Consider the following 25,292-nt stretch of genomic DNA (forward strand, 5'->3'; position numbering starts at 1 on the left):
GTCTTGTTTACCATCCCTTTTCTAATAATCTTGCTTGCTTTTTTGGCTTTTTATTTATATTCAGCCAAATTGTGATTTAATTCAAATACAAATAATCTGTGGCTCTACTGTGCTAAAACCTACTGAAATAAACACTTGATATTTGTTTTTATTTGTTATGTTAAAACTTAATCTGTCCCACTGTTCCCTCTCCATGACCATATTCAACATTTCTTCCTCTCGTCCTTCTCTTTCCCATGCACCTCTACTTCACTCTTCTCTCTCTCTCTGCCCAGTAATTTTCCTTTTACTTCCTTTCCCCTTGTGCACCATCTCTTTCTCTCACTCACACACTCATACCCAACAATTCTCCCTTTCTATTCCTTCCCTCCCTTCTGTGTTCCAAGTTCATTCCCCTCCCTTCCTCCATCCACATGCATCCTTTCCCCTCTTCTTTTTCCTTTCCAGCCATGTGCATCTCCTCTCTCTATTTTCTTCCATTCCACTTTATCTGTGTGCACCTCCTTGCTTTCTCTTCTTTTCCTCTTCATCCACGTGCATATCTTCCCTTTCTCTTCAGTTCCCCTTCCCTCTCCTCCATCCATATGCATTTCCTCCTCTTTCTTCAACATCCCATAAGAATCATATCCCTTCTCCCCTTCTCCATCCATGTCCAGCATTTCTCCACATCCAGCCAACCAGCCAGTCTTACTAACTTTCTCTATTTCCCCACATCCTTCAGTCCAACATTGCTCCCTCTCTCCTCCCCCCCCCCCCGGCAAGTCCAGCGTTTCTCCTCCTCTAACCTTCCTCCTTCTGCCACCCTACCACTGCTTGACCTGAAATCTGGAGTTCACACAGGGTCTAGCACCATCTTTAACGATGAGCCTTCACGTCCACGCGCTTAGGAATGCCATGTCAGTTCCTCCCACTTTGACACATTTGCGTCAGAGGGGCAGTAACAACAGGGCCACACGAGCTGATAGACTCGAAGGCTCTGCTCTAAGTCAGTTAAGCTAGCACCAGTGCTGGGCCTTGAATAGGCTCCGGACTCCCTGATAGGCAGCGGAAGGGTAGCAGAAGATGGAGGGCTCTTCATCGCTGAAGTTAGCTTTGTGTTGCCCAGACTATGGGGCTACCCCGGTTGACCCAAAAGGCTTCCCTCCAATGTTGGCGCTGACATTGGAAGGAAGCCTTCCGGGTCAGCTTCGGCAGAGTGGGGCATGCTGCTGGAGGAAGGGGGTGGGAGACCTGCGCCATGTACCCCCCACAAGCAGCTCGCGTACCCCTAGGTTTACGTGTACTGCATGTTGAGAAACACTGCTTTACGTGTACTGCGTGTTGAGAAACACTGCTTTAGGCCGTTTAACGTCATTTCCATGTTAGCAATGCCCACAATGGCATTAGGCGGCCTAAAGTGCCTATGGAAGTGTAATTCCAGAGCCAATTTTTTTTTTTTAGGAATTTTGAAACTCAATTAAAAACATCATCTAAATGTTTTTTTTGCTTAGCATGGGCACCTACCAGCCCAGAAATAGTGACAGTTAGAAAATTTGGGTCTTAGTGCTTATGTTGGGGGCATTCCATGTGCAGAGTTCAGTTATGACATGATATTCAAACATAACTGGATAGATTTAATGGATAAATAAGATTGCATAAATAGCTGTGTTATCTTTGATCTTCTAACCCATGACTGGTTAAGTCTGAATATTAACTTAACTTCTCACGCCCTAGCTGTCTTAAAACAAACTAGATATTCAGTGCTGAAGCCCAGACTTGAATATCCAGTTTTAACACTGGCAGCGGGGAAAAAAAACGCTGTCTACCACGGACTGAATATCAGATTGTAATAATTATCCCCATCAAGACAATATTACATATGTTCTATTAGAGTTGGCTGATATAGTTTCAGGCTGCCATCCTATAGCTTGATGACCAAGTGAAGGGTCAGAGGTAGCAGTGAGTCCGCTTGAAGCTGTCAACTGCACACTGTAAGGTTGGAAGTTGAGAGCGGCCACACACAACCAGCAGAAAGAACATCTCATCATACACTGATGTTTAGCTCTGGGGACATTGTGATAGATCCTACCAGGGTCTTTTCAGGGCATCTTGTGTTGGAGCAACATAAGAATCATCTTAAGATTAGTCTGTTAGCTTTGGAGGACACATTCCTTTCTGGGTCTGTCATCTCCAGAGATTAATCTGAAGAATGACTACAGAGAATGGACTTTTGTGTTCTTGAAAACGCATATACTCCATCTTCTTAAGGCAACCCTTGTATTGGACCATTAAAAGGTATCACAGTTTGCAAAGAATCCAGTTTTCCTCAGCACCAGTATTCCCACTGCAAGTCTGTATTAATAGATTCTATTGCAAGAGAAGACGATGAGATGTCTTCAGGGCTTTGAGACTCTCTCACATTTTTATTCTTTTCTTTCTGCAGCAATGAAAGCCTAATTGGAAGGCATGAGAAATGAACCGCCTCATGGACTCAGGAACACAGACCGATGCTGTAGTGGTGCTTTCCTTGGCGCAGGCAGCAGTTTTGGGCCTAGTGTCTGAAAATGAGCTTTTTGGTGCTTCCATCAGTCCCAGTGGCTTCTTCCCTGCAACAGGGAGCAACTTGATGGAAAAAGGGCCAATAGAAGCAGAGCAGCCAGAGGGTGAACCCTATCTGGAGACTAGAGGTCGAGTTGCAGCAGAGCCACAAGAGGAGGAGGCCTTGGAAACAGAAAAGCACACTAGGAGGAAAAAAAGACCCCCAGTCAGGCTGGTGCCAAAAATCAAATATGAAAAGGTAGAGGGGGAGGAAGTGTATGAGGTGGCACTGCAGGCTGCCCATGAGGGGGTACAGAGTGTTTCTTTTCTAAAATCTGAGCAACAGGCATGTGAGGGAACTGTGCAAAGCAGTACTGTAAAAATGATTGACCTCAGCACATTCCGTAGACGGCCTCGACGCCTCCGCCACTTGCAGGGGCACCAGAGCCAGGACATAGATATCCAGGGTTACCACCATATTTTTCAGGACCCTGCCCAAGGTTATTCTGAACCAACTATGGACTTGGCCCCAGAAGGCACCGAGTTAGAGACCAGACAGAATCAGTGCAATTTTGAACCTAATGTACCTTCAAAGAATGAAACTGAGATCCCACAGCCAAAGTCACCATCGCAAATGGAGAATGGACCTAACTACATGTGGCAGGAGTCCACTGACTTTGACACCGATGCAGTCGGGTCCCACATGGAACGTAACAAAAAAGCTCAGCTGGACCGTCTAGATATCAACGTCCAGATTGACGACTCATACCTAGTAGAGGCTGGTGACCGTCAAAAGCGCTGGCAGTGCCGCTTGTGCGAGAAATCCTATACCTCCAAGTACAACCTAGTGACGCACATTCTTGGCCACAGTGGCATCAAGCCCCACTCGTGCCCACATTGCAACAAACTCTTTAAGCAGCCCAGCCACTTGCAAACACATCTGCTAACGCACCAAGGCACACGGCCTCACAGATGTGAAGTGTGCAACAAAGCCTTCACACAGACGAGCCACCTGAAGAGGCATATGCTGCTACACACAGATATCAAGCCTTACAGCTGTCACTTCTGTGGCCGGGGCTTTGCTTATCCTAGTGAGCTGAAGGCACATGAGGTGAAGCATGAGAACGGCCGCTGCCACGTGTGTGTGGAATGTGGCCTGGACTTTGCCACGCTCACACAGTTAAAGCGCCACCTGTCCATCCACCAGGGACCAACACTGTACCAGTGCCTAGAGTGCAACAAATCCTTCCACTACCTTAGTCAGCTGCAAAACCACATGCTGAAACACCAGAATGTACGCCCCTTCGTCTGCAGAGAGTGTGGTATGGAGTTCAGCCAGATTCATCACCTCAAACAGCACTCCCTTACTCACAAGGTAAAGCTTCTTCCCTTCCCGCTTCCACTAGAAAAAATGTCATCCTGCACAGGCTCATTCTGCTATTGATGTTTCAAGTGTGTATAGATTGGGAGTTTTCAAGATATCCACCATGAATATGCATGAGTTAAATTTGCATGCACTGCCTCCATGTATTTATTTATTTATCAATCAAACTTATAGCCTGCATGTCCTACAAATGACACTTTCCTAAATGTAGAACAAACAAACAGAAACAACTAATATAACACACAATACAAAAGGCAGCTCAACAATCTACAATAACTACTACTATCTATTATTTCTATAGCACTACCAGATGCATGCAGCGCTATACATTAAACAAGCAAGGGACAGTCCCTTCTCAAAAGAGCTTACAATCTAATTATGACAAACACAGGACAAAAGGTGAATCAGTATATGCTGCTTTTGAAGGGAAATACAAAGGGGATGAAGAGGTAGCAAGGGTAGGGGGCTATAGAGGGAATGAGAAACACATAGTGTATTATAAGAGAAAAAGCGAACCTAACAGGCTAGCTTCAAATCCTTCAACAAAAAGCTTTCTGAAATAAATGTTTTCAAACACTTCCTAAATGGAAGATGTAATGCTAACTGTTAAAAAACAAGGGCCGATCATTCCACATAATGGGACCAGCACCCAAGAACATCCAGGAGCGAACTTGTATATTCATTGTGGCTATCCTGAAAACCTGATTGGCTGGCTGTTTTCCAAGGACTAGGGCCCAGATGCACTAAAGCCAGCGATCATCACTAAACCTGTTTTGACAGCTTTAGCGACGATCATATTCGCCGACCCAATGCAGAAAATTTCTGCATGATCTCTCATTCTCCAATCCAGCCATGCAAATAAGATCATTAATTTTGAAATGTCATGTGGTTGATGCTCTAACGTGGCTTCCTGATGCACAAAAAAAAGGTGATCGCTTTTAGCAATCTAAAAAAAATGATTGGTCAAGACCAGTTGCTTACCTGTCTGACCATAGTTTAGCCCTTATGATTTTTTAATGGATATAGATGCTGTACATGTTACACAATATCTGCCCCATTAAAAAAAGAAAAAAGCACCACCCTCCCCCCGCTGATGACAGTCTTCCCTGACATCCCCCCCCCAAGGAACCAGCACTGGGAACCGACACCACCCCCACCCCCGCGACAGTGAAAACAGCAGGAGGGATGCAGTCTGCATTTATATAATTTAATCATTTTTAAATTTGTATTAATTAATTTTATGTATTAATTTGGATGTTATAGGATATTATGTATTAGAAATACTGTATTGTTCTTTTTTTTCTATTTAAATGGAGTTATTTTCATAATTTTGATTGTTATATTGTAAACTGCTTTGATCCTTTTTGCAGTATATAAAGATTTTAATAAATATAAACATACTCCCTCCTTCCATGCTGCCCCCACCCACCTGCACAAGTAAAAATGGCCACTCCCTCCTGCCACGCTGACCACGTCCCCCTGTGGCAGCAAAACGGCAGAAGGGATGCTCACTCCTTCCTACCACCAAAGGTTCACTCCTGCATCAGGTGCCCCCCGTCCCGAACCATCCCCTAAACTCCCCCTTTCCCAAAAAAAGGCTGGAGGGATGCACACTCCCTCCTGCCAGCAGATGCTCACCCCCACCCACCTTCATGACCTGCTGATTCAAAATGGCGGGCAAAAGTGATGCATGGGGAGGGCCTTAGGCGTCTAAACCAATCAGGGTCTCGGGATCCTTCCTCTGTATCCCATGTGAATCATTTGCATGCAAACTTTTTAGTACATGAATAGCTATTTTTGAATCGGCCAAAAATCGGATTGGAGCAGATCCAGACAGTCCTACTGACCCCTCTTTAGTGCATCTGGGCCTAGGTTAAGAACCCCTATTATATATTTTTGAAGGTGCAGTTAATATATTTAGGAAGGTGGCATATGGGTTCTTTAACCCTCTTAATGTCCAGTGGGAGACTTTTGTTTCTTGGTGATTGTGCTTCTGTATTCTCCTATTCCAGGGGTTCTCAGTCTGGTTTTCAGGATATCTACCATGAATATGCATGAGGTAGATTTGCATACAAATGGAAGCAGTACATGCAGATTTATCTCATATGTGCGTATTCAGTGTGGATATCCTGAAAATCAGACTAGCTTGATTTGTCCCAGACTGCTGCACCACCTCCATTATATGTGTATCTGTATTGCGGATATCCTGTTCTTAAGCCAGATTTGTATGCAACTCAGCACTTGTAGATTTTCAGATTCTTGCTGCTTACCTCTTGTCTACTCCCAGCTGACAAAAGGGCCAACTGTCCCCCAGAGTTCCCTCTAAGGGCACAGTATGTATAACCACAGTGTTTTTAATGTAGCCATACGTCGTTCCTGAATCTGCTATAGGAGTCTCTGCCATTGGAAATGCTGCTCAGTGAAATCAAATGAAGCCGCAACCGCATTCTTAAATATGAGTTGTACTTAAGGAAGGCATCTGTAACTTGGGGACTGCCTGTATATTGGAGACCACTGTGTATAAATCTATCTCATAAATATTCATTGTAATCCTGAAACCCTGACTGTCCAAGTGTGCCTCCAGGAGAGGGCTGAGCAGCATTTCCTTAGATGCCATGAGATGCATCACTTCCACAATTTTTTGTGCTGTAAGACTGAATTTTGTTTCCCAGATTTGACCATTATTTGTCCCATGTGTCCCAAATATGAAGCTTGTTAAAGTTAAGGAAAATCCAAACCAGTTGTACTTGTGGGGAGAAGCAGCAAAGTAGCTGTTTGTTGTCATATTCTTCAAGAGAGAAGTCATATGAGCCCCACCTAGTGGTGACATTTCCCAACAACAGTTTGGTTTTGAGAACTTGCTCTTTCAGACTTATAAAAACTTTCACCAGTGGTTTTTAATATGTTTATCCCAGGACAAGCAGGCAGCATATTCTCAACGGAGCCCCGTAGTGGACAGCCTCGCATGCAGACTTGATTGTAGAACTTCAAAAGTTCGTGAGTGCTGCACCGCACATGCTCGAGTGCCTTTCCACCCGAGTCAGGGCGCACGTTTCCTTAGTGTCTCCTCAGTTCTTAGTTTTCCACGGAGCCAAGAAGCCCTGTTTCTCAGCTCTGCCATTTTCAAGTTGCCTTCTCGCACCACGACTTTTCTTTTTTCTTTTCTTTTCTTTTATGTTACAAGTTGCTGTGCGGCGCGTCTTTAAAAAAAAAAACAACTTTATTTCTTTTTCTCCAGCGATCTTCATCTGGCGGTACATGGACTTAGGCCCTGCCACCGGCCCTCATTCAGCTGCGGCTGTGTTTTTTTCTTCTATGTCCCGGCCTCTTACTGATTTTAAAAGGTGTAGCTAGTGTGGCCGGGCTGTTTCCCTGACCGACCCCCACCATTGGTGCATAAAGTGCTTAGGATCCGAACATTGTCCTGAGTCCCCACGCTGTGCTACCCTTCAGAAAAGAGCTCTTCGCAGACGTCATGCCAAAATTCTTGAGCTTTATGGCCCTATGGAGCAGTCTGCGGAGAAGGCCTTGACCTCGGCCTCGATCCCAGTGGAGGCCTTGTCTTTCAAGACCTTGACCTTGATCAAGTCACCCTCGACCTCGAAGGCTTTGTCTGCTGTGCCTCTTAAGGTTCCGTCCTCAGGCAAGTCTCCTCTTCCATCCACAGGTATGCTACCTAAGAAGCCCCAAGCTGAGTCTCAGGCAATGAGTGCAGTCATGCCGGCCTCTATGAGACCTCCTTCTAAGCGTGCCTCCAAACATAGGGAATACTCATCTTCGAGATCGCCCTCAATGGAGTGCACTGCTGCACCTACTAGACCAGATCCATTGGTCTTGGTGCCTGTCTTCGAGGACATGCTGAAAGCCATATTGACCACACATTACCTCGGTCTTGGCCCAGCTTGCTCCTGCCTCGTCTCTGCTTACTGAGAGCCAGCCTGAGCATTCTATCCAGGCATCTCGAGACAAACCTCGTCGGTCTCGACCATGGTCCTCCAGTGATTCCTCGCCTCGTCCTTCCAGATCTGAGTCTCCAGTTACTCATCCTGTTTGAGAAGTGGTGGACTCACTCGAAGCACTCCTCGTCCTTGAAGCACCTTGTTTCAAAGAAGACTAAGGAGTCTCTTTGGAAAAGTACAGAGTCTCCTATGCCTCAATTGTCAAGGCCCATCGAGACCCCTTCTAAGCCCAGGCATAGGTCTCAAACCCCGAAGCCTTCAACTCCTCGTACTTCTCCACCTCGAGGCACATCCAGGGCCCAGACTCTTCTATCGAGACCATCTCTGAGGGATCCTCCTTCGCCTCTCTATACGAGGCTTGAGTCGAGGCTCTCAATTCCTCATACTCCTGGGACTTCTTCATCGAGGCTTCTGAAACATAAGCACTCTCTGACTCCACCTATATCACACAGCAGAGCTTCTTCTGTCACTCTTACGTTGGATACAGACATGCCTTCTCAATACTCCAGAAAAGATTATCCATCTTACTCGGCGGCGCCTAGGTCTCACTTCACTTCATCTCCTGAAGAGTTTTCGGCTTCAAAATCAACATCTTTTTCAAGATTCATCTTTGATACGAGTAAGGCTCTTCAGATTGATCTTCAGTCTGAATGTAAGGATACTCCTGAATATTTGGCCGAAATGGAGTTACTTCATCCGCTAAAGGACAGCATGAGACTTCCCATGAATCCTGTGTTGAAACAAACATTTTTCAGGAATCTTGAGACTCCTTATTCAATCCCGGCTATACCATCTAAAATGGAATCTCGTTACCATACGGTTCCTTGTAAGGGATTTGAGTAACCACAATTGTCTCACCAATCTTTGGTGATGGAATTATCTCTTAAAAAATCTAATCCCACCAAGGTATATGCTGCAGTACCTCCAGGCAGGGAGGGTTGCACCATGGATAAATTTGGACGCCGTCTTTATCAAAATTCCATGATGGCAAATAGAATCCTGAATTGCAACTTCATCTTTACTTCTTACTTGAAGTATTGCATTAAAACCATACCCTACTTTTTACCTGACTTGGCTGTGCACCGCCTGCCTGAGTTTCAACAACTTCAGCAGACCCTTTCTCAAATACGTCTTTTCATGCTCCAAGCCACTTATGATGCTGTTGAGATGTCCTTTGCTGTGGCAATGCGACGTTTGGCTTGGCTACGCATTGTGGACATGGATCCCAACTTACAGGACCATCTAGCTAATTTACCTTGCCAGGGTAATGAGCTTTTTGACGATTCCATTGAGGTTGCTACCAAGTGTTTGTCTGAACATGAGCGGTCATTTGCCTCTTTAGTTTGGCCTAAGGCTAAAACCCCAGCTTCTAAGCCTTACAAACCGCCTCCATGTCGTTACCCTCAAAAGTCTACTCCGGCTTTTTCCAGGCCTCCACCTAGAAGACAACAGCAGCATCAGCGTCAACAAAAACCTCAGACTCCTGCTGCAGCTAAACTGGCATCATCTTTTTGACAATCTAACTCTGAACATAACGTCCACCTGCATCCATCAGACTTCTCTCCTACCCATCGGAGGTCAGCTCCGTCACTTTTACCAACAGTAGGAGCAGATTACCTCAGACCTCTGGGTTCTCACCATCATTCAGGAGGGTTACTCACTTCATTTCCTTCAAGTACCACCAGATCTCCCTCTAAGAGAGTTTCCTTTCAGCATGTCGCAGCTTTCCCTTCTTCTTCAGGAGGCTCAGGTTCTTCTTCGCCTTCGAGCTGTCGAGGAGGTTCCCTTGAACCAATGAAACACGGGCTTTTATTCCTGTTATTTTCTAGTCCCAAAGAAGACAGGGGATTTGCGACCTATTCTGTACCTCAGAGCCCTCAACAAGTTTCTTGTCAAAGAAAAGTTTTGGATGCTGTCTCTTCCAACACTGTGTCCCTTGATGGATCAAGGGGATTGGTTATGCTCTCTGGATCTCAAAGAGGCTTATACTCATATCCCAATTCATCCAGCCTCTCGCAGATTCCTGAGATTTCAGGTGGGTAATCTCCATCTTCAATACCGAGTTCTTCCTTTCGGACTCACCTCATCCCCCAGGGTCTTCATGAAGTGCCTGGTAGTGGTAGCTGCAGCCCTGCGGACACAGGGCCTTCAAGTCTTTCCATACCTAGACGACTGGCTCATCAAAGCGTCATCTCAACAGGAGGTTATTTTAGCGACCCAACGTACTATTATGTTTCTCGAAAGTCTGGGGTTCGAAATCAATTTTTCAAAGTCTCAGCTACATCCGTCCCAAACTCTACAGTTTATTGGAGCCATTCTGGACACTGTTCAACTCAGAGCATTCCTGCCTCAATCATGCCAGGACACTCATACACCTTTGCCAACAAATGTCTTCCCTCACGTCAATCTCGGCAAGACAAATGATGGTTCTTCACGGTCACATGGCTTCTACAGTTCACGTGACTCCTTTTGCCAGACTTCACCTCCAAAATCCTCAGTGGACCCTGGCATCTCAATGGCAGCAAGCTTGCGGTCCACTCTCTCAACACATTAAAGTAACTTCTTCGTAGAGACATTCTCTCCACTGGTGGATGCTCTCTTCCAATCTTTCCAGAAGTTTGCTATTCCACATGCCCCCTCATCAGAAGATCCTCACGACAGATTCTTCAACCTACGCTTGGGGGGCTCATCTCAATGGTCTCCTATTCAAGGCCATTGGTCCAGCACGGACAGTCATTGTCACATCAATCTGTTGGAACTCAGAGCGATCTTAAATGCTCTCAAAGCTTTTCAGCATCTTCTTCACGACCTGGTAGTCCTCATTCGAACAAACAACCAAGTCAACAAGCAGAGAGGAATGGGATCTCTCCCTTTTTGTCAAGAAACTCTGAAGCTTTGGAATTGGGCAATCCTTCACAACACCTTCCTCAGAGCTGTGTACATTCAAGGGCAGCAAAACTGTCTGGCGGACAAATTGAGTCGTCTTCTACAACCTCCCAAATGGACACTCAATTCCTCACCTCTACATCACATTTTTGCTCAATGGAGAACTTCTCAGATAGACCTCTTTGCGTCTCCCCACAACAACAAGCTGCCTCAGTTCTGCTCCAGGATATACTTTCTTCACTGCCTCGAGGCATATGCTTTCCTTCTGGAATGGGTGAATCAGTTTTTCTATGCGTTCCCTCCATTCCCTCTGATTCTCAAGACTCTTGTCAAACTCAAGAAGGAACATGCCACCATGATTCTGATAGCTCCTCGGTGGTACTTCCTTCTACTTCAACTCAGCACCAGGGAGCCTCTACTTCTACCAGTATTTCCCTCTCTGCTTACACAGAGTCAAGGATCTCTGCTCCATCCCAACCTGCAGTCTCTATACTTAACAGCTTGGTACCTTTCAACCTAACTGCTACTCTACAGTACTCTCAATCTGTACAGGACATTCTAGAGGCTTCCAGAAAGCCATCCACTAGGCAGTGTTACACCCAAAAATGGACTAGATTTTCTACTTGGTGTGCTACTCATCACAAGGAGCCGCAATCTACCTCCTTGTCTTCCGTTTTGGATTACCTGCTGCACTTATCTCACTCTCGTCTCAAATCCACATCTATTAGAGTCCACCTAAGTGCCATTGCTGCTTTTCATCAGCCTATTGAAGGGAAACCCCTCCCGGCTCATCCTGTGGTTTCCAGATTTATGAAAGAACTTTTCAATATCAAACCACCTTTCAGGACACCTCCAGTGGTTTGGGATCTCAATCTGGATCTTACTCAATTGATGAAGTCTCCATTCGAACTAATTGATTCAGCTCATTTGAAATATCTCACTTGGAAAGTGTTTTTTCTCATTGCGCTCACCTCTGCTAGACGTGTCAGTGAGCTACAAGCTTTAGTGGCAGATCCACCTTTTACAGTATTCCATCATAACAAGGTGGTCCTCCGTACTCATCCAAAATTCTTACCTAAAGTGGTTTCAGTATTTCATTTCAACCAATCTATCGTTCTTCCAGTGTTTTTTCCAAAGCCTCATTCTCATCCTGAAGAAATAACGCTTCATACTCTGGACTGTAAACGTGCTTTGGCTTTCTGTTTGCAATGCATTCAACCTCACAGAACTGCTCCTCAACTTTTCATCTCCTTCAATCCAAATAAGTTGGGGCATCCTGTTTCAAAGTGAACCATCTCCAACTGGATGGCTGCTTGGATCTCTTTCTGTTATGCTCAGGCTGGTCTCCCTCTGCAGGGTTGAGTCACGGGGCATAAAGTTAGAGTGATGGCGGCGTCTGTAGCTTTCCTCAGATCAACTCCTATTGAGGAAATCTGCAAGGCTGCTACTTGGTCCTCGGTTCATATTTTCACCTCTCATTATTGTCTGGATACTTTTTCCAGATGGGATGGCCATTTTGGCCAATCTGTTTTACAAAATCTCTTTTCTTAACTTGCCAACTCTCCCTCCATCCCATTATGCTTAGCTTTGAGGTCATCCACATGTTGAGAATATGCTGCCTGCTTGTCTTGGGATAAAGCACAGTTACTTACCGTAACAGTTGTTATCCAGGGACAGCAGGCAGCTATTCTCACAACCCACCCACCTCCCCTAGTTGGCTTCTTAGCTAGCTATCTGAACTGAGGAGATGCGCACCCTGACTCGGGTGGGAAGGCACTCGCAAACTTTTGAAGTTCTACGAGCAAATCTGCTTGCGAGGCTGTCCGCTACGGGGCTCCATGGATGATGTCACCCATATATTGATAGTATCTGCCTGCTGTCCTTGGATAACAACTGTTACTGTAAGTAACTGTGCTTTTTGGAGGAAGGGAGACAGCAAAGATTTAGAAGTTGGACAGATGAAGAAATAACCCAAAATGAATGTCTACACACCAATTAATTACTTGGTTTAATAGTCCTAGTGGCTTTCTTATATATAAATATTGAGAAATTTGCTGTTGGGAAAACACTGTTTTAAACTAAAATTATATTTCTTCCTTCAGACTATAAAGACAAATGACTTGACTCCCAACTATAGCCTGAAAAGAGGGCCTTCTCTCTAACCTGTAACCAAAGCAGATGTCAGATATTATGCAGAGAAATGAATTGGGATGTGTGTCTCCATCTGAAATACCTCTGTTTGCCCCTTTGCAGGGAGTGAAAGAGTTCAAGTGTGAGGTGTGTGGGCGGGAGTTCACCCTGCATGCCAACATGAAGCGTCATATGCTGATTCACGCCAGCGTCCGTCCCTTCCAGTGCCACATGTGCTTCAAGACATTTGTACAGAAGCAGACGCTCAAGACTCATATGATTGTTCACTCGCCTGTCAAACCATTCAAATGCAAGGTGTCTTACTCTCACATTTTCTCTTTCTATTCCAGCATATTTATTGTTATCTGTATGCAAGGGATCAAGGGTTATAAATAAGGAACCCAATATTAAAGGAAAAAAAAAGCGCTGGGCTCCTAAATGTGTGTGCCCTATTTTTAGCCAAACATAGGAGCTTAATTTTTCAGCTAAATATTCAGCTAGTAGAAATCAGAATTTTGCTGTCACAGGGCATGCCCAGGCTCCGGCATTGAATTTTTGGTTTTACGGCGTCAGTGGCATAGTAAGGTGGGGCAGACCGTTACGGGCACAGTCTTGGTGGGGGCGCCAGCACCACTCCTCCTCTCTATTCCCCTGCCATGCATGCACCTTCCCTTCCCCCCATACTTCTAGTTCTTCACCGGCATGGGACCAGGAAGTGATGTCAGAGGGACAGCCGAGGTCAACGCTGTTAGCAAGTTGGAGATGCTGCTCACACTGGGGAAATTAAAGAGTTAGGGGGGAAGGGATTCAGTAGGGAAGAAGGGATGCAGTAAGGAGGGGGCAGGGAAGGACAGGGGACAGAGAAGAGAGTGAGGGTGCCAGTGCCCTGGGCACCTCCCACCCTTGCTACACCACAAAAATATAGCTGCCTAATTGTGATCTATCACACTTAAGCAGCTATAAAGAACCACATTAAGACAGGACAGCCTTTTATGCAGTCCTGTTTATGAAGTTAACCAGTTAGGTGCTGATTCCACCTCTGGAATGCCCCCAGCCATTTCAGTTTGGGCACTAACTGGTCATTTTTAGCAGCACTATCCAGTTAAGTGCCACTGTAAATGCCCAGTTAACCCTAGACAGTTGATTTAAATGGCCGGGAGATTCTCTTAGATGTTAGAATCATTTTGAATATTGGGACATTTGCATGTTAATATGGGTACTCAGGCCCCGATGCTCAAGAGCTTTCTGTGCAAGTAAGACTGGTTGTATCCAGTCTTATTTGCAAGTTAGCTCAGCCTCTGATGCACAAAAAGGGTTCCCAGTAGCAGCCATTGAGAATCCTATGCAAATGCACTACAGGAAGCTCATTATAAATAAAATGAGCACTCCGTATAATGCACAGCAAAGAAAGCCCACATTTCAGTAGTCAACATTTTCTGGCAGCTCTGGAGCTGTCAGTATTTTGAATAGGAGCTGTTTGTGCATGTTTTATGTGCATGCATGTCCCATGCCTAACAACCCTGTCCTGACTATAGATATGGGATACACATGCACATAAAATATGCACAACATCCCAGCACTGTGCTGTCCAGTGCAGTTCAGCTGTTGTATGCAGGCACTGGACACAGTTTCTCCCCCTTTCACCAAGGTACTCAGCACAAATAGCATGCATACAATTTGCATGCTATTTGTGCTGAGCATAGCTCGCCAAATGTAATTTGCTCCCTACCCAGTGTCTCCCACCAGGTTGCCGGAGGTCTGTGCATCTTGTCCTCAGAGACCAATTTATGGGCATAAATCTCCTTTTGAATATCGGGCCCGGGATTTCTTTTTTTGGTTGGTATTTGTTTAACAGATCTTGGATATTCCAACATTGCTGCAATCTGAACTTTCCAAGGAATTCCCCTGAATGCAAAAGAGCAAATCCTCAGCACTGGCACAGATGGAGAACTAACATGGGTGGTGGTAGATATTTGCTCTGCAGCTTTAAAAAGGACATTCATACGCTCCAGAAAGTCATACAGTACAAGAGTGAGATGAAGTCAGCTTTCAATAAATGAGCCTTCCCCTGTATGGGAACCTTCTGCCTTCCACTGGGAAGATAAGAGGGAAATGCAAAATGGAAGAGTTCCTTCTTTGCCCCCTTAATCTGGATTCAGCTTTTTCAGGAGCTGCATAAAGCAGAACTTCATCTAATTGTGACTCCTTGGGTTTGGGTTTGTTCAAAGACCAAGGAGTTAAGATAAGAGTGGATAATTTTGTAGATGGTGTTAGGCAGTGGCGTAGCGAGGGAGATTGGTGCCTGGGGTGGTGGCATCTAGCATCGCAGCACCATGCACCCTTCCCTCCACCACTTGGGCGTTCCTGCATACCTCTTGAAATGTTCACCAGCGTGAGCAGCATCTTCCAGGCGCTGCTCGTGCTGGTGTTGGCTATCTTATGATGTCACGTCCTGGTCTCATGATAAGGTGCGAGCAACAAGTGGAAGATCTGCTTGCACTGGTGATCATTTAAAGAGGTATGTTGGGGGGGTAGGGGGCAGAGACCTTGGGCGGTCCACCCCCTCCACTGGTTTTAGACTTCTCGGTTTGATGTTAATGTTTATATTTCTTACTGTCGTTTCATTTGTTGTGTTCTGAAACTGATTTTTCTTCTAAAACTATTCCGACCAATATTCAAAGTTATTTTGCTGACCAGGAACAGCTCCTGGCTAGCTCAATAGTGCTTAGCCACCCAAGCTAGTATTCAGTATGCGATGTTCACTGAATATTAGAGGTTAGCAGCTAATGGATTGCCGGTTGTGTCGTGAAATTCAGATCGCTGGCCAGCTAAATCAAGTGGCCAAATGGGGCCGCTTACATAAATGGTCTGTCTTTGGCTGCTATAAAAGCTGCTGGCCAGCACAGAATATCGACATGGCCATCTTAAATTTTTAGCAGCCAAAAATAGATTGAATATTCAGTGCCAGTTACTTGAAACGGCTTAGCATTGAATTTCCAGGCTCAGTGTAGACTGCGAGTCAGCCCGGCTAACTCCCGCAGTCTGAATATGGGGCCCATTGGGTTTCTGACAAGTAATATATGTGTTTTAATAAACAGAAGTAAGTGAAGTGAAATGAAGATGCAGATGGTTATGGATAATGTACCTTCTAATCAATTTTCTTTTTAGGTTTGTGGAAAGTCTTTTAACCGCATGTACAATCTCCTGGGACACATGCATCTCCATGCAGGGAGCAAACCCTTCAAATGCCCGTACTGCTCCAGCAAGTTCAACCTGAAGGGCAACCTGAGCCGACACATGAAGGTTAAGCATGGGGTCATGGACATCAGCCTGGACAGCCAAGGTGTGTAGCAAGGCCTGGCCTAGTGTTATTTGGCAATTAAAAGTGGATACGCTAATCTAGGATTACTTTAGTAACATAGTAGATGATGGCAGATAAAGACCCGAATGGTCCATCCAGTCTGCTCAACCTGATTCAATTAAAAAATTTTTTTTCTTCTTCTTAGCTATTTCTGGGCAAGAATCCAAAGCTCTGCCCAGTACTATGCTTAAGTTCCAACTACTGAAGTATCCGTCAAAGCTCTCTCCAGCCCATACCATTACAGCCATTGAAGCCCTACCAAGCCCATCCTCAACTGAATGGCCATATACAGACACAGACTGTGCAAGTCTGCCCAGTACTGGCCTTAATTCTTCAATATTTATTATTATTTTCTAATTCTAGATCCTCTGTGTTCATCCCATGCTTTTTTGAACTTCGTCACCATTTCCTCTCCACCACCTCTCTCGAGAGCGTATTCCAGGCATCCACCACCCTCTCCGTAAAGAAGAATTTCCTTACATTGCTCTTGAGTCTCCCACCCCTCAGCCTCAAATTATGCCCTCTGGTTTTACCATTTTCCTTTTTCTGGAAAAGATTTTGTTCTACGTTGATACCTTTCAAGTATTTGAACATCTGAATCCATATCTCCCCTGTCCCTCCTTTCCTCTAAGGTATACATATTCAGGGCTTCCAGTCTCTCCTCATAAGTCTTTTGTCGCAAACCTCCTATCATTTTCGTCGCCCTCCTCTGGACAGCTTCAAGCCTTTTCAGTGTCCTGTGCCAGATACGGTCTAAAACTGAACACAATACTCCAAGTGGGGCCTCACTAATGACCTGTACCAGGGCATCAACACCTTCATTCTTCTACTGGTTATGTCTCTCTTTATACAGCCCAGCATCCTTCTGGCAACAGCCATTGCCTTGTCGCACTGTTTTATCGCCTTTAGATCTTCGAACACAATCACCCCAAGATCCTTCTCCCCATTCGTGCATAGGAGGAATTGGGCACTCCTGCTGTGGACTGTCGGGAGTAAATTTCCAAAACCAATTGTCTTCTGTTTCCTTGAAATCACCCAAATACATCAGAACTCTTAACCCTAACCTCAGATATCTCCCTGACTCCACTGCCCTCATCTCCTACTCATTCTGCAGGACACACTGTTGATATGATACTTGGCCCAACAGCTATCAGCCATATCTTTCAAAATCTTCAAACCTACTCTCTCCCTTGGTCGGACCATGTTCTAATCAATCTCCAGCTAAACCTTCCTACTCCCCCATCCACCATCTCACAGAGTACCTAAACTTCCAGAGACATCAATAAAATTACAGTTTCCGCTATACAAAATTCATTTAACCTGAACCTACAAGATTTCACTAATCTTACAATGGAAGAACAATCTGAACTCTGGAAAGTCTTAACACAATCTCTTATGGACCTTCTTGCTCCCTCCCAGGAAAAAAACATCCCAATTACAACCTAAAAAGAAGCCATGGTACAATTAAATTCTTATCCTTCCCCGCCAATAACTCCGCTCCACCGAACATAAATGGCGGCAATCTCGGTCCTTTGTCAATATAAAGAAATTGCTACTCAATACAAAACCTCAATACAACAAGCCAAAAAAGACTACTATTTAAAATACATAACCACAGCCCGCAATTCTTCCGCACTCTTCAGTATAGTACGATCCCTATCCCCATACTCAAACAAGAAACCTCCCCCTTTTACTTGTACAACCATCAGCTTCAGAACTCGCTAACTTCTTCAACTAGAAAATAAAGGATATCAGATCGAACCTAGGACAATCCATACCCTTACAGTCTCTGGATTCCTCAGACCAGACAAATCTTACCCTTCATCACGCTTTCTAATCTTAAACCTCCTTCCTTACCAGACCTCCTCAAAGTCTTCCAATCGATAAATGCTACTAATAACCCAACTGAAAGCATTCCTCCTTCAATTATAAAAAAATTCTTTCCTATTTTCGGCCCATTCATTTTGGAAATGATAACAAAAAGTCTTACCTCTAATTTTGTTCCAAAAGCTTGGAAATCTGCTTTAGTCTTCCCAAAACTAAAAAATCAAAATCTAGATGAAATACAGCCAGGAAACTTTCATCCTATTGCCAACCTTCCTCTCATCTCTAAACTTACGGGAAAAGTAGTACTGAGCCAGCTCACAGAATTCCTCGACAAAACCAACGCGCTTTACCTATACTAAACCGGCTTCCGCTCCAACTACTCCACAGAATTATCCCTACTTGGTCTCCCTCTACTATACACTACTTCTATGATCACCGAAAATCCGTCCTTCGTATCTCTCTAGATTTGTCAGCTGCCTTCGACACTGTCGACCATCACCTCCTTAATGATCGTCTTAAGAACCTTTAATTCTGGTCTTTAAAATCAAACTTTTGCATCTCCCATCTTTTCTTGATAAACTCATCATCCCCTTTTGCCTTCCCGGACCCTTAGATCGGCTGATCAGAATTTACTGACCATACCTTCCATCAAAGAATTCTACTACACTAGAAAAACTAATTTTTCTGTTGTAGCTCCAACTTTATGGAACGCCATGCCACCTCAACTCTGCCTTGAAAATTCACTCAACAAATTTAAGACTAAACTAAAAACGTTCTTATTCCTAGACGCATACCATAGTATCTAAATATTTCCTTTCCAACAGCTAGCAAAATAAACACGAACCGCTTTTAAGAAACGATCCCCATTCTTGGTGTTTTATCCTCCCCCTTCTCTTCCCTTTAATTAATTTGTTTTTAATTATGTAATTATTAACTTCCTCTCCCCCTTTACCCTCAAGCTCATGTTCGTATTTGTAATTTGTCTATTTAATGTTCAAATTCCCCCCTCTACAAAAATTTATTTTAACCTTTCATTTTTAGCATTGTAAACCGGCAAGGTGCACATCGATGGTCGGTGTATTAAAATTAATTAAACTTGAAATATACAGCTTACATCTCTCATCACCATTAACAATTTACCAATTAATTCCGTTAGTACAACCAAAATACTTGGAGTAATAATAGATAGTAGATAGTAAATTGTCCTACTGTCCACAGATCAGCCTCAATCCCACTCTGCGTCAAGCTAATGGAAGGCCTCGTAGCTAAAGCCCTAAACTTATACCTAGAAAACCACAACTTACTCCACCCTACATAGTCTGGCTTCAGAACCAACTACAGCACTGAGACTACTAGGAACACTCATGGACATCGTGAGACAACACCTCAGCACAGGCAAGAAAATGCTGATTATACAACTAGACCTCTCTGCAGCCTTTGATCTAGTAGACCATGACATCCTTTTGCAAACACTAGAGTCAATAGGAATTACAGGCAAGGTACTAACATGGTTTAAAGGATTCCTACAATCCAGAACTTATAGAGTCAAAACAAACAAAGAAAAATCAGAACCATAGTCCAACCCATGTGGACTACCCCAAGGATCACCTCTGTCTCCCACACTCTTCAACCTATACATTGCCTCCCTAAGCTCCTACCTAGACAAACTAGGCATTACCTCCTATAGTTATGCAGATGACATCACCATACTCCACCCCTTCGACCAACCAGCTCCCTCCATGGTAGGCACAATACAAATAACACTCGAAGCAGTAGCAACATGGATGAAAGAACACAAACTAAAGTTTAACCCTGACAAAACAAACTTCATCCTCCTAGAAAACAGCAAAACTCCAACCTTGACTAACCTAGTAATTAACTCTATCTCATACCCCATTCAACCCAAGCTAAAACTCCTCGGAGTGCTGATAGACAGAGGCTGTACTATGCAACCACAAATCAACAAAATAATAAAAACATCATTTGCAACTATGAGAAACCTAAGACAAGTTTGAAAATTATTTGACAGAAAACAATTCCAACTCGTGGTTCAGTCACTAATCCTAGGCCTAATAGACTACTGCAACTTATTATATCTCCCCTGCCCTGCAACCACGATAAAACAACTACAAACCATACAAAACACAGCCCTAAGACTCATCTATTCACTGAAAAAAATACGACCACATCACAGAGGCATACCACGACTCACACTGGTTCCCAATACAAGCAAGAGTACACTTCAAATTCCACTGCCTACTATTTAAAGCTATAAATGGAGACAGCCCAACCTACTGGAACAATCGACTAATTCAATCTACCTCAACCAGACACAGGAGAACCCACACAATATTCACACACCCACCAACCAAAAACGTCAAACGAAGAAAACTGTATGACAACCTACTAGCCATCAGAGCAGTGAAACTGGACAGACAACTCACCAATCTGCTGATTTCGACCACAGACTACAAAACCTTCATAAGAACATAAGCAATGCCTCCACTGAGTCAGACCCGAGGTCCATCGTGCCCAGCAGTCCGCTCACGCGGCGGCCCAACAGGTCCAGGACCTGCGCAGTAGCCCCGTATCTATACCCCTCTATCCCTTTCTTCAGCAGGAAATTGTCCAATCCTTTCTTGAACTCCAGTACCGTACTCTGTCCTATTACGTCCTCTGGAAGCGCATTCCAGGTGTCCACCACACGCTGAGTAAAGATAAACTTCCTAGCATTTGTTTTGAATCTATCCCCTTCCAATTTTTCCGAATGCCCTCTTGTTCTTATATGTTTTGAAAATTTGAAGAATCTATCCCTCTCTACTTTCTCTATGCCCTTCATGATCTTGTAGGTCTCTATCATGTCTCCTCTGAGTCTCCGCTTTTCCAGGGAGAAGAGCCCCAGCCTCTCCAATCTTTCAGTGTATGAAAGGTTTTCCATGCCCTTAATCATTCGTGTCGCTCTCCTCTGGACCCTCTCAAGTATTGCCATATCCTTCTTAAGGCACGGTGACCAATACTGAACACAGTACTCCAGGTGCGGGCGCACCATTGCCCGATACAACGGCAGGATGACTTCTTTTGTTCTGGTTGTAATACCATTCTTAATAATACCCAACATTCTGTTTGCCTTCTTCGCGGCTGCTGCGCATTGTGCCGTTGACTTCATTGTTGTATCCACCAGTACACCCAAATCTCTTTCAAGGTTACTTCCCTCTAATACTAATCCCCCCATTTGGTAGCTGAACATCGGGTTCTTTCTCCCTATATGCATGACCTTGCATTTCCCTACATTGAAGTTCATCTGCCATTTATTCGCCCACTCCTCCAGTTTGTTTAGGTCCCTTTGTAGGTCCTCACACTCTTCCGTAGTTCTAACCCTTCTACAGAGTTTAGTGTCATCCGCAAATTTTATAACTTCACATTTCGTCCCCGTTTCCAGGTCATTAATAAATACATTGAACAGCAGCGGTCCAAGTACAGACCCCTACGGAACTCCGCTCGTGACCTTCCTCCAGCCCGAGTAGTGACCCTTCACTCCAACTCTCTGTCTCCTGCCTGCCAACCAGTGTTTGACCCATCTGTGTACGTCCCCTTCCACCCCGTGGTTCCACAGCTTCCTAAGTAGCCGCTCATGGGGTACCTTGCCAAAGGCCTTTTGGAAGTCAAGGTAAATGATGTCTACGGGTTCCCCTTTGTCCAACTGGCTGTTCACCCCCTCAAAGAAGTGCAGTAAGTTTGTTTGGCACAATCTTCCCTTGCAGAAGCCATGTTGGCTCGCTTTCATCAGCCTATTTTTTTCGATGTGCTCACAGATGCTGTCCTTTATCAGTGCTTCTACCATCTTGCCTGGAACCGATGTCAAACTTACCGGCCTATAGTTTCCCGGGTCTCCTCTTGACCCCTTTTTAAAGATAGGTGTAACATTTGCTATCTTCCAGTCCTCTGGAATCTCTCCAGTTTTCAAGGATAGGTTGCAAACTCGTTGGGAGTATTCCCGCTATCTCATTTCTTCAAAAAAGAAACAAAAACCCTACTCTTCAAAAAATATATAAAACCAATATAACACAACCAGACATGCCCCAAACTCCTCCTACAATACTATCTACTTCTTAGGAAATTAGAAAATGTTCAAACTATTCCTTAAGAACTTCTTATTACCTTAACAATATGTACTTCTTAATATCATAACAATTCTTATGTAATCCACCTTGAACTGCAAGGTAAAGGCGGAATAGAAATCACTAATGTAATGTAATGTAATCAGTGTAGTAGTAAAAAATTTGTTTTTACAAACTTAGAATGATAAGATCTTTAGCAAACATTCTGGACCCTCAATCTCTCAACATACTAATCCACTCCCTTATCATATTCAAACTCAACTACTGCAATTCATTATATAAAGGAATCTGCCAAAAAGACATTCAACGCCTCCAAGTGATACAAAATTCTGCTATCAAAATAATTAAAATATGAAGAAATTTGATCACGTCACCCCCTTATTAAAAAGTGCACATTGGCTGCCAATACCACATCGAATTCTATATAAAATAGCTATTTTTTCATTCAAAACCCAAAATACCAAAGAACCCATAAGCTCCTGAATTCAAGAGGGCCTGGGATAGGTGCGTGGGATCTCTGGGAGAGAGAAAGAGATAATGGTTACTGTGGATGGGCATATTAGATGGGCCATTTGGCCTTTATCTGCCGTCATGTTTCTATGTTTCCTAATCCCACATGATCCCCCTAGAGCCCTAAGATCCTCCTCTCAGCATCTCCTTCACGTACCATACTTAAAAATCATCAGTACATGGTGGGCTTCTTCATTCACTACAACGGCACCCATTGTCTGGAACTCTTTACCACCCTTTATTAGGACCGAACAAAACTTAGATAAATTCAAAGGAAATCTTAAATCCTTCCTTTTTAAAGACGCATATGAATGCTGAAACGGTTCTACTGATGCCTTGATCCTATTCTGATCTTCTTTACCTCCCTTCTGTTATTTACCTTTCATGTCCTCCTTTAATTCAAACTGTAATTCTCCCTATTTTCCTTTTGTTTCTTTGTCCGTCCTGTTTTTTAATTGTAAAACGCTTATATCAAACTTTTAATAAACTTGGTTCCAGGAGGAGGGACTGGGCATCCTGCCTGCCGGCTGAGTTCATGAGGGGGACGGGTTCCTTGCTGCGGCTGCTAAATTGGTCACGGCAGAGAGATTCCCTTGCTGTGATCTGCTCAGCGGCCATGTCTATTTGAAATGTAGACCAGCATTTTGCTGGCATTCATTTCAGGTGCCTATCGCAGCCCTAGGGAGACACCTAGGGCCACCTAAGCTCGCCTAAGGCCTTTTTAATGTTTTTCCAGGCAAAACCATGCATAGCCTTTGGCAAGCTTAAGCAGCCCTACGCGTTTCCCTAGGCTCGTAAAAACGCCTACCGTGTAGGTGACCTGCCTCATGATGTCCCAATTGGCTGGTTAGACAGTGGTAGGACACCGTTTATATAATTTGGCCCAAATGGTGGTGCTTTCGTTTGTTATGTCAAACAGTTTGTACACACTATGGGAATAATTTTAGAACAGGCCCACAGGTTTGGAGCCCAAGTAGGCATCTCTTTTGAAGTAATTTTGTAAAGACTCAGGTGCCAATATCTTTTTATACAAAACCTGCAGAAGTTGTAGCTAAAATGTAGCCAAGTATCGTTATATCAGCTCTGGAGCAGGTGTAAATATATTTTACAACCAACGTGTTTATCTGGTGACTTCACCTGCCCTTGGGTTGTAGAAGTCTCTTACAGGTCAGGCAATTTTTATAAGAGGCCTCTTATGCATGAATAATCCTTTATAAATTACCTCCTATATATCAGGTGGATTAAGTAAGCTTTGCAGAACATATTGTTTCATAACGCAGCGTTTTTCCTCATATCTTACAGATCCAGTGATAGATGTGCCAGACACAGACCGTGGTGACATACACGGGCAGCGGGAGATGGACTGTGAAGAGAACTCTTATAATTATGGGGAGCTGGAGAATAACAGTAGCGCCAATGCACTGAGTGAGCAGACCATGAACGAAATGACCTATTACAATGTATAGTAACTATAAGGGAAAGCATTGGGGCATAACATGGAGGGAGGGGGAAGCATAACACTATCAGCAAAACAAGCTGCTGTTCTACTTTGTAGACAAAGAAAGCCCATGATTGTCCTTCAGTGCTGTAAAATATTAAGACTGTAATAGGCAGGTTGGAGCTCTAAATCCTGTAGTCTCTTCTGAATGTTGACTTGTCGAGATGACTCAATGAAGGCTACAGGGACTTTTGCAAGGCGGTGTTGGACCTTTACAAATGAGAAATGTAGTATGGGATGTGATTGCTGCACCTAAGAACCCTGACCCACTTTGAGGGTATTTTCCAGAGCTGTCACTTGGGGGACCCTGATTGGAACTTCTGCCGCTCACCTCAACCAGCTCGTGTGTCTGTGCTTTCTAATTTGTGCACTGATATTTTGTTCAGAAAAGGAATCTTCAGCCCTTTCAAGGTGCTCTATAACTTGCCTTTTGCCTTCCTAGAGTTGTTAATGCCTCTTCTCTCATCTCTTGCAGTTTCTTCTAGGCAGAGAGAGAGAGAGGGAGAGATTAGGCAAGGAACAGTTTCTTTGTTAGCTTGTTTTCTGTTTAATTCTTTTCATGCTGATGGTTAAAATTTGCACTCCATGGCATTCCATGCAATGTGAAATACTTTTAGTTCTGATATGAATGTCTGATCATATCAAAGTTTTGGGGATAGTGTGGTAGGAAGTGGAGGATCCACTCCTTTTTTTTTTTTTTTTTTTTTGACAGCATGCTGCATTGTCATATTTTGTTGATAAATTAAATTAGTCATCTGGTTTGCTAAAAGCAACAGAAAATAGCAAATGACTTCAGAGATTTTCTCCAGCTTCAGTCTGTTTGATCCTGAGATTGTATCTGGCTGTTCACGTTTACAAGATGAAGACAGTGCAACACTGCTCTCCCTCCAGACATGTACTTGAAGATATGGGTAACTGGAAGAGGAAAAGGAGGGGGACCCTGTTTCCAGAAGTCTAAACTGCAGCATTTTGCTTATTTCTCGTACTCTACCTCTTGAGCCCCCTTTTCTGCCTCTTGTGACTCAGCCCAGCCAATTCGGCACATGTGGACTAAATGGCAATCCTGACAGAGAAGTAAAGACTTGCAGTTTTCATTCCACAT

At 44.1% G+C, this 25,292-nt stretch overlaps 1 protein-coding gene across 4 annotated transcripts in view; it reads left to right on the forward strand.

Annotated features, from left to right (window-relative positions):
* ZNF710 (zinc finger protein 710) overlaps positions 1-24,848 on the forward strand; it is a 613,623-nt gene extending 588,775 nt beyond the window's left edge. For all 4 annotated transcript variants that reach the window (XM_033919487.1, XM_033919488.1, XM_033919489.1 and 1 more), the window contains 4 exons: positions 2,423-3,892; positions 13,000-13,191; positions 16,045-16,219; positions 23,995-24,848. In XM_033919487.1, coding sequence (XP_033775378.1) covers positions 2,453-3,892; positions 13,000-13,191; positions 16,045-16,219; positions 23,995-24,158 — 1,971 coding nt within the window. In that variant the 5' untranslated portion in view covers positions 2,423-2,452 and the 3' untranslated portion in view covers positions 24,159-24,848. The remainder of the gene's footprint in view (positions 1-2,422; positions 3,893-12,999; positions 13,192-16,044; positions 16,220-23,994) is intronic.
* Positions 24,849-25,292: the final 444 nt, after the last annotated feature.

This window comes from Geotrypetes seraphini, chromosome 14 (genome assembly GCF_902459505.1).
Source record: "Geotrypetes seraphini chromosome 14, aGeoSer1.1, whole genome shotgun sequence".
Classification (NCBI taxonomy): Eukaryota; Metazoa; Chordata; class Amphibia; order Gymnophiona; family Dermophiidae; genus Geotrypetes; species Geotrypetes seraphini.